Below are 10,379 nucleotides of genomic sequence, written 5' to 3' on the forward strand. Positions count from 1 at the left end.
ANGAGCACTTTTTTAAACTGTTGGGGTGAAGTGTAATTTTCCAAAATGTCTTGTGTATTTTGTCTCAGGATAGGGCTTTATATAATTAGGATTGCAATAGGAAAGCTGTTAGGACTTGGCGGATATATGAGAGGAGAAAGGTGAGACAAAACACTTAACGGCTAAACCATTAAGTGGGAAGGGGAGAAGGCCTATATAAAGGTCTGGGTGTACTACAGGGAGTTAGTTAGTGAATTGTAAAGTAGTTGACTGGTCTTTGAACCTGGTGAAGGAGGTTATGCTCCTCTGTACATTGTATTCTTGATTCTTGGTGTGAATACAATTCCATTCTTTCTCAGTATATTCTGTTCTGTGTGTGCGAAAGTGAGTGAGAGTTAGAGAGTTCATTAGGGATTTCATTTGAAATACCTATCAGAGTAGTCCAACTTGCCGGATTAGATCAGAGGAAAGCGAGAGTGATGGAGGGAAGAATGGTCAAGGTTGAGGGGAAGATGGAGCACCTGGAGTTGGCGGTCGACGGGTTGAAGGCAGAGACTGTAGCGAATCGCCAAGAATCGATCGCGATGCGCAAAGACATTCAAGAATTGTTACGGCTGATGGGAACACGTAACAGGCAAGGGGAGTCAGGCTCCGATGAAAGTCAAGACTTAGTAAACCATAATGGTGGTAACCAGCACGGGAACGAAGGAGGGGGAAAAGAGAGGGAGCGATCCGATAACGGCCTTAATTGGAGACGACGAGTGGAGTTACCCATATTCGAAGGACCTGAACCTCTAAATTGGATCCCCAGGGCAGAGAAGTTCTTCGAGATTCAGAAGGTAGCGAAAGAGGAGAAGATAGAGTTAGCCCATATCAGCATGGAGGGGAGCGCCGAATATTGGTTCCGGTTTTGGAAAGACAAGGCGAGTGTTCGAACCTCGGAGGGGTTGAAGGAGGCGTTGCTGATACGGTTTGAGAGTCGTTATCGTGGGGGAATTTTCGAGAGGATGGCGGCGATACGACAAACCACCACTGTGGAGGAATACGTGAAAGAATTTGAAGCTCTGGCGGGGCAGACGAAAGAATTTACTGATAACCAATTGCTGGGTTATTTCTTAGCGGGTCTACGGGAGGAGTTGCATTGTCAGATGCGACCCTATGACCCTCGCGATTTGATGACGGCGATGAAGATCGCACACGATGTGGAGGAGGCTCTTCGTGGCCTAGGGTTGATGGGATGGACGACAGTTAAATCATCTCCTTCATGGGGGCGATCCACGGGAGGAGGAGCAGTGGTGGCTAGGACGGAACTGCCGAGGGGCAATCCCGGGAAGGCCGTGCCGGCGGAAAATGTGGGGATGGCGAGACGAGAAGTGATCGGAAACGGGCTGGCGAGAGGCGAAAACATTGGAGGGGGAGATAATCGCGAACGGATGACTCAAAACCTGCCTTACCTGGAGTTCTTGAAGCGCCGAGAAGAAGGGCGATGTTACCGCTGTGGGGGTCCTTTTAGTCCCGGCCACCAGTGTCCCGAGAAGAGCTTGAGGGTGGTCTTGCTGGATGAAGATGAAGATGGAGGTGAGGAGGGGACGGAGGCCGAGGCGGAGGCTCCATGCATGGAGCTATTAGCGTTCTCCGCTGGAGGGCTGTCTCAACCTAAGACACTGAAACTGCAGGGCAAGGTGGGGGAGATAAACGTTTTAATCCTCGTCGACAGCGACGCAAGCCACAAATTCATAAGCAAAAGGCTGGTGGACGACCTGAAGCTCGAACAGGAGGATACCCTTCCCTATTTGGTGAGCTTGGGGGACGGCCACAAGACGGGAACCAGAGGCTGTTGTCCGAGGGTGGTCGTCGACATGGGGGGGATCGAGATCGAAGAGAGGTTTTACTTATTCGAGTTAGGTGGGGTGGACATGGTCTTAGGAGTAGAATGGTTGGCAAAGTTGGGGGAGATTACGCTCAATTGGAAGGAGTCCACCATGGCTTTCACCCATGCCGGAAGAAAGGTGGTTATCAAGGGTGACCCGACCTTGGAGAGGAGGTTGGTCGAACCTGAGAAGTTGTTAAAGCTAAGTGATGTTGATACGTGGGCGTTAGTTTGGAGTCTGGAGGGCAAGGAGGAGAGTGGGACGAAGGAGAAAGGAGCTGGGCTTACTAAAGAACAACAGGAGGACTTGGAGGGAATTATTGAGAAGTATATGGGGGTATTTCAGGAACCAAAAAAATTGCCACCTAATAGAACCGCACAGCATCGGATAACATTAAAAGAAGGCACCGACCCTGTCAACGTGCGTCCCTATCAGTATCAACACGTAATGAAAGAAGAAATCGAGAGACATGTGTCGAAGATGTTACATGCAGGCATCATCCGACCGAGTATAAGCCCCTTCTCCAGCCCCGTTATACTCGTTAAGAAGAAGGACGATAGCTGGAGATTCTGTATCGACTACCACGCCCTCAATAGAGCTACTGTCTCCAACGAATTCCCGATTCCGGTGATTGAAGAACTGCTAGATGAACTCGGAGGTGCGAGATACTTCTCAAAGGTGGATCTCAAAGCGGGTTATCATCAAATCCGGATGGGCGAGGAAGATGTATAGAAAATGACCTTCTGAACGCATTTGGGGCACTACGAATTTCTCGTAATGCCGTTCGGCCTCACCAACGCTCCTGCAACCTTCCAGAGTGCGATGAACGACTTATTCAGGCCCTATCTGAGAAAATTTGTGCTCGTCTTCTTCGATGACATCCTCATCTGCAGTGCCACCTGGGCCGAGCACGTGAAGCAAGTGGAACTGGTGCTGGAACAACTTCAACGACAGCAATGAGTGGTCAACAGGAAAAAGAGTGAGTTTGGGAATAAGTCGATTGGTATTTGGGCCATGTAATCTCAGAGGAAGGGGTCGAAACGGATAAAGAGAAGGTGGAGGTGGTCGCGACATGGGAAGAACCCAGAACATTGAAGGCGCTGCGCAGGTTTTTGGGGCTGACGGGGTATGACAGGCGGTTCGTCAGAGACTATGGGAAAATTGCCAAACCCTTGGCTGAAATGTTAAAAAAGGGAAACTTTAAGTGGACAGAAGCAGCATGGGTAGCCATGGCGAGACTGAAAGAAGCAGTGACAACTGCACCTGTGTTAGTGTTGCCGGATTTTACTCAACCTTTTGGAGTAGAATGCGACGCATTTGGAGTAGGGATTGGGGCAGTCTTGACTCAGCGACGAAGACCTATAGCATATTTCAGCAAGGCTTTATCGGAAACAACCCTGGGGAAATCAATATATGAGAAAGAGCTTATGACGGTGGCTTTGGCGGTGCAACACGTGTCCCTATTTGTTGGGGCAGAGGTTTGTGGTATATACAGACCAGAAAAGCTTGAAGTTTTTACTGGAGCAACGGGTGACCACCCAAGCACAACAACATTGGATTGCCAAGCTGCTAGGTTATGATTTTGACATAGTATATAAAAGGGGCACCTCAAATAGGGTGGCCGATGCATTGTCGAGAAAAGAAAGGGGAGATGTAGAAGAAGGGCCTGATGCAGGAGAGAAAGAGGCATCGATGGAGTTGATGGGTGTAGTTAGACCTTACTGGAGAGATTTCCAAGATGTAATAAGAGAAGTGGAAGAGGACAATGACCTGAAAAAGATCCGGGATGACATCACAAGGGATCCAAACAAACATCCGACGTACACAATGGAAAATGGTCGGCTGCACTATAAGGGGAGACTAGTTATATAAGCCAAATCCGAATGGGTTCAAAAGCTGCTGGCTGAATTTCATACTACCCCGACGGGGGACACTCTGGGGTGTACCGGACTTATAAGAGGTTGGCTCAGTCATTATTCTGGTTGGGAATGAAGAAGTCTGTGACGGATTATGTGGCTCAATGCCTTGTGTGCCAGCAAAACAAGTATCTCACGGCCTCCCCTCAAGGATTGTTGCAGCCCCTTCCGATTCCACAAGCTATTTGGGAGGACATCAGCATGGACTTCATTGTGAGGTTGCCAAAGTCCAGGGGATATGACGCCATACTGGTGGTGATAGATAGATTAAGTATGGTCATTTCGTCTCGCTCAAACATCCATACACTGCTAGGACCGTGGTAGAGATTTTTGTTAAGGAGATAGTTAAGTTACATGGGGTGCCAAAGACTATAGTGAGTGATCGTGATCCACTGTTCCTCAGCACGTTTTGGAAGGAGTTGTTCAAAATGCAAGGAACTCATCTCCAAATGAGCACCGCCTACCACCCCGAGACTGACGGACAAACCAAGGTTCTGAATCGGGTGCTAGAAGGATATCTACGTTGTTTCTGTTCTGAGCAACCACGGAGCTGGAGCACGATCCTTCCCTGGGCAGAGTACTGGTATAACACCAGCTATCAGGGGGCTGCCAAGTGTACACCGTTTGAAGTGGTATATGGAAGAACACCACCAACGCTAACTAGATTAATTCCTGGGGAAACCATGGTGGAAGCAGTGGCCCAAGAGCTGTAGACGAGGGATGAAGTGCTGCAACAGTTACGGTTCCATCTGTCTAGAGCGCAGGATATGATGACAAAACAAGCAAATCGGAAGAGGAGTCCCGTGACTATCAAGGTGAATGATTGGGTATACCTCAAGATTATACCACACCGACAGACATCCATGCCGGTGAGATTGCACCCGAAACTGTCGGCTCGTTATTACGGCCCATTCAAGGTGATACAGCAGATAGGGGAGGTAGCTTTTCGGTTGCAGTTGCCAGAGGATGCCAGAATTCATCCTGTTTTCCACGTGTCACAACTTAAGCTGGCTAAAGGAACAAAGCAAGTAGAAAAGGAGTTACCCGCAGACTTACGGGAGAGTGGACCTATATGGTGGCCTAGCAGGGTGATTAACAGAAGGATGCAGCATCAAGAAGGGGCACAACGTGAACAAGTGTTGGTTGAGTGGCAAAATGGAGGAGCGAAAAATGTGACCTGGGAAGATAGACTGATGATGCAGGAGTAATTTCTCGAGTTCAACCTTAGGGACAAGGTTAATCTTCAAGGGGGGAGTGATGTTAGGACTTGGCGGGTATATGAGAGGAGAAAGGGGAGACAAAACACTTAACGGCTAAACCGTTAAGTGGGAAGGAGAGAAGGCCTATATAAAGGTCTGGGTGTACTACAGGGAGTTAGTTAGTGAATTGTAAAGTAGTTGACCGGTCTTTGAACCTAGTGAAGGAGGTTATGTTCCTCTGTACACTGTATTCTTGATTCTTGGTGTGAATACAATTCCATTCTTTCTCAGTATATTCTGTTCTGTGTGTGCGAAAGTGAGTGAGAGTTAGAGAGTTCATTAGGGATTTCATTTGAAATACCTATCAAAAGCAAATATTTGAAGAACTTTTTTTTTTTTTTTTTTTCTTCTCTGCAACTGGTTTATTTTGTATTTTATCACTTGGCTTTAGATGTATTACTAGTCTTTTAGACATGTCTGTTTCATGCACAATTGAAAGTGTTAGTTTAGTGTATCAAATGTATTCTGCTTGGTGTAGAAATGACATTACAACTCTTTAAACTAAAATTCTACAACTCACCATAGTGAGTGTATTCAGGATGGGTTTTGTTAATGCCCTTTAGAGAACATGTTAAGGAATAAAAAATAGAATTACTGAATGACAAGAAAACCATTTAATTCCTTAAAAAAAAATTAATACTTTCATTGACGATACCCTCTTTTGGATTCTATTTTTGGTTCATATCCATGTTATTCTCGTAATGATCTTCAATTTCGAGCAACCAATGCAGGTCTTTTGTGGACGATGGAGAGACACCACCAAAATATTTTCGTTTAGAGGAGATTCCAATTGGCTAGGCTTTAGTAAGGTCTGGATATAGCTTGTTTATGATTTGTCACTTGATTCCGTTGTGGTATCTGGCTGAAATCTAAATGTGACTTTGGAATCTGCTTTCACATGCTTTTCTTTTTAACAGGCACACTGTTCCATTTGAATGAAATTTACTCTTTTTTTTTTTTTTTTTTTTTGTAATTTACGTTGGGTTACTTCTCAAGCATGCGTCGATAAGGGTATACTTCTACAGCTTAGTGTTCATATTTTTTGAACTTCTAGCATCACTTATATTAGTTGCGTGGCCATCACTATCCACAATAGTTATTTTAGATTAGAAAATTAACAATGATACTTACAACTAAAAACCAATTCTTATGTAAGTAGATTTATTTTTTGACGTGATATTGAAGTTATTCTTTCTTAGAAGAATTGAATTAATCAAACTCCCGAATGCTTTCACTTGGATCTTATATCATGTCGATTAAACTTCTCTTCATTCCCTATAGAATCTGGATGAGAAACTCAAAAAAAGGAAAGGAAACTCAAACAAAGGAACTGAGAATTGCGTATAGAAGTTTCAGAAACTCCTTTTCAGCCACACCCCTGGCACTTCGAGGGTACAGGAACCTCCCACTAATCAAATAATTTTCTCCCTACCCCCAAAACCTGAAAACACACCTATATTTATACAAGTTTCCCAACATAACAACTTAACTAAAAGATTTCACAGCTGTTTGAACTAAAACAAATAGCTGCATTTTCCTTTTCCCTTGTTTCTTCTTTTATGGACATTCATAATAGGAGTTTCTGTCCTAACAATACCCCGACCCATAAAGCTGCGATTAAAAAAATTTCATCGTTGTGCTCCCTTCCTCTTGCCCTTTAATTAACTTCATGACGTTGAGTTGTCTGTTCTTGCAAACGTGATTCACATTATATTTTTCATCACAGCAAAAACATTTGATGTGTTTCTGGAGCTCTGACGGTGTCAACCTTTTAAAGTTGTCTCTGTTGCGGTCATCCCTGTTAGCCTTTTCCTCATTACTGTTCTTGCTGGTAACAGATTGAGAAAAAGAATTTGCTTCTGCCGATGATCTGGGTGATGCTGAATTAGTTGCTACCATTGATCTTGGAGGTGCTGTTATCAATTCCTTTGTTCCTCCTTGAATAGGGAAACTCCTACCCCTCCTGTGTCTCCATAATCCCCTGCTACCTTTGCTACCCTTATATTTTTCCCTTCAATAGCATGGGTTTTATTTATTATCTCCAAAAGATTTGTTGTTTTATACAAGTTCAATTCTGCTTTGATCGCTTCCTGCAGTCCATTCAAAAAAATCTTCATCAAATACTGTTCATCCAATCCCTTAATAACTCCAGCAAATCTTTCCAATTGAGTGATGAATTCACTCACGGAGTTATCCTGCTTTAGAGACAACAGTGATCCAAAAGGGTCTCTGTTGGGTTTCTAGATAGTGGAAACCAGGAAAACCACTGCAACCACCTATACTCAATGAATAGATCTTGTATTATTGATTCTAGGCAACAAGTATAGCAGGAATGCATCCAAGGGACAATCTTCCCTTCACACAGGATGCCAATGATCCTGTCAACAATTCTCCAAACTTTCAAAAAACGTCCCTGCATACAACGACCCCCAACTATATATAGAACGTCTCACTCAACCTAACAACTACTTCTCTATATGTTTCCTCCTAACATATACATTACATATCCTATCATTATGCACTTCTGCAGAAATAACCTTGTCCTCAAAGTTGAAGTCAAGGCACTTAATTGTTGCACTTTCCTTTTCCCTTGTTTCTTCTTTTATGGGCCTTCATAATAGGAGTTTGTGTCCTAACAATTCCTTAATGGTTGTTTTTTTTTTTGATATGATATCATAAAAGTCAATGCAATTAAGCATTCAAGAGTTCTACAATCTTTTTCCATTCTTGTAAGATAGTTAAATTTCAATTCGAAGTAGTGAGCCCATGCATTGTTAGCACTTCAAACATATGGCTCTTGCATGAGTTGAGCTTTAGGAGATTTAGTTATTGATGCTAACATATAGTAGACAAGAAAATCTGAATGTTTATGCTCTCACACAAGCCTGGTCAACTCAGGTACAGCACAATTACCACATGGTGGTAAACTCGTGTTCTTCTATAAGCTATTCAAGATTATGTCTTCAAGAAATATTAGCTCGGAACATCTTCATCAGCTTCTAAATGCTCAGAGGGAACAAGGGAGGATGACAGTATGGAGCCCGCAACTGATAAAATTTCACATGTTCAAAATGTGTTAGAGGGGTTACAAGTCGGGTCCTTAGAACCGGGCCTATAACGTGAAATATAAGGAGATACAGAAACACGTCTGTTCTCTGATGAAAGTTTTGATCATAACTCAATCATGAAGGACATTCTATGCATTAATGGAGGTGAGAGGGTATATGTCATCTTGCTCATATTCATATGCCTAATGGCAAGTTAAGGAGGGACTACACTTAAAGAATGGCAGTAACGGATGGTGGACTTAATAGAAGGGAACATGGGTGCAATTGATGGGTTAGAAGCAGAAATCAATGTCCACATCGTTCACCTTGTGTAATTATTTTAGTATGGAAAGCAGGAAAAGAAACATGCCGGAGTTTTGCATTCAGTGTAGTTATATTGATGAATATAGGTGGTGGATATGTATTATGTGCTATTCTAGTTAAGGTTTATTACCGTATTGCTTGTATTGTTTATTTACTTTTTTTATATGGATGCAATACCTTTAGGCACCTCCGGTACCCTCATTATTATTATATCATCTTTCTTTGCTGAACAGGAAAAATTCACAACTGCCATATTGGGTTTCATATTGAGATTATTTTGTTGAATCATTCCAAAGTGAAGTTCCTCAAAGATTGTTAAAATTTTTACGAAGAAATATGTAGGATGGGGTACTTGGCATGAACTTTTTGCACAGATACTTCTCTTTCAAATGACACAGTTAAACCTTGGGAGAAATGTTAAATAATTACAGTGTGCTAAAAGAATAAAAATGAGGCCAAAATGGTTGATTGAAACCGAGGCGCGGAAATTAGCAATTGATGTAAACATGCATGATGACCAAGAATTTAGTTGCACACACTTTTGTGGTTCTGCCAAGCCCATAGATAATGTTGGCTTAATTCTATATTGTTCTTTCGCAGCTTTCTATCTTTTTACTTTTAAACATTTAATGGCTTTTACTCATATGAGATATCACTTCTAATATTAGTGTTTGTTACATCGCAGTGCTCAGGGAAAGACGTTTTGGCTGGATGGTGTGATTCAGGCAGCATATTTGTAGCCGATGTAGCGAGTAATTGAAGTGGTGCTGTCCAGTAATTTTTCCATCTTTTAGAAATTGTCACTCCAACGTATGTAAGTAACCATGGTTAGTTTCATGATCGAAGGCTAATTTAGTGTAATCAAGCTTCACAGGCAGAACATGTCATAATGAATTTCTAACCACGGAATGTGATTTGAGATTACGGAATGCATTATTTTTGTGCACTGTATCAATACTGTGATGTTCATTTTAAGTTCCTATCTTGACAAAATAATTATTGACATATCAAGGCTAATTGTATGCTTTACAAACAAGGCCATTATTGTGTTATATGGCATTGAACAGGAGCATATGATCATTCAATGAGCATACGGTACCTTTTAAGATTTTAGTGTTAGATATATTATCTTTATCTTTTATATTTAGTTAGTTTGTTAATATTTTTTATTTGTATTTTAAATTTAATCCATATTTCTTCTATTATAAATGAAGTATGTATATTCAACTAGAGATATTAATTCCATATATAATTTTTACTATATTCAAATAGTTAGTTTTTTTTTGGGTTTCCCTTATATGGTGATAGGTTCCTAATTATTGAACTTAATTGTTCTCACTCACGATAGTATGAACAATATAGAAGATGATGAAAGAACTGTATTATTCAGAAAATAATGGATCTGTACAAGGACATGGGAGCATAACGTCCCTGGGTTGAGGGTGTTGGCTGCAAAACCAACGGCAAGTGCACCGGTCGCAGCGTAGCAAGTGATAAATATCGTTATTTCTCAAGGGACTTGTGCAACACATACAATTCTTCCTTTTATAACTCAATTAGACATCAAAGTGCACAAAAACAACACAAGAAACTCTTTTTGGTATTTTATCAAACANTTGGTGTGCAAGGAATTTAANATAGTNTATTTACAATTTGTCAAGACTAGAATTCATCCATTTCATTCTCATGCATTCACAAACATCTCAATTCCATCCAATAAGTATTCAATTTCAATTCTAGGTTCAATCATATTTCTCAATACNTCAAGAACCAAAATTCATGCCATGGGTGATCAAGCCACAACAAGCATTAAGCATACAACTCAAATACTAACATGAATTGGAAAAACATATATCATTAACATCACAAAATACATAAGAATTAGATGTTTTACAACTAATCTCAACAAATAGGAAAAGCCCTCCATGGTGGAGAACTTAAGACCCTCCATGGTGGAGAACTTAGGGCCCTCCATGGTGGAGA

General features: G+C 41.8%; 1 protein-coding gene across 2 annotated transcripts in view; it reads left to right on the top strand.

Annotated features, from left to right (window-relative positions):
- The window catches only part of LOC106764893, a 17,787-nt gene extending 8,285 nt beyond the window's left edge, over positions 1-9,502 (top strand). The window contains exons 12-13 of one of the 2 annotated variants that reach the window (XM_014649333.2): positions 5,757-5,834; positions 9,082-9,502. In XM_014649333.2, coding sequence (XP_014504819.1) covers positions 5,757-5,834; positions 9,082-9,156 — 153 coding nt within the window. In that variant the 3' untranslated portion in view covers positions 9,157-9,502. The remainder of the gene's footprint in view (positions 1-5,756; positions 5,835-9,081) is intronic. The other variant, XM_022786892.1, reaches the window with a different exon arrangement.
- The last annotated feature ends 877 nt before the right edge of the window (positions 9,503-10,379 follow it).

The sequence above is a fragment of the Vigna radiata genome, chromosome 1, assembly GCF_000741045.1.
Source record: "Vigna radiata var. radiata cultivar VC1973A chromosome 1, Vradiata_ver6, whole genome shotgun sequence".
NCBI lineage: Eukaryota > Viridiplantae > Streptophyta > Magnoliopsida > Fabales > Fabaceae > Vigna > Vigna radiata.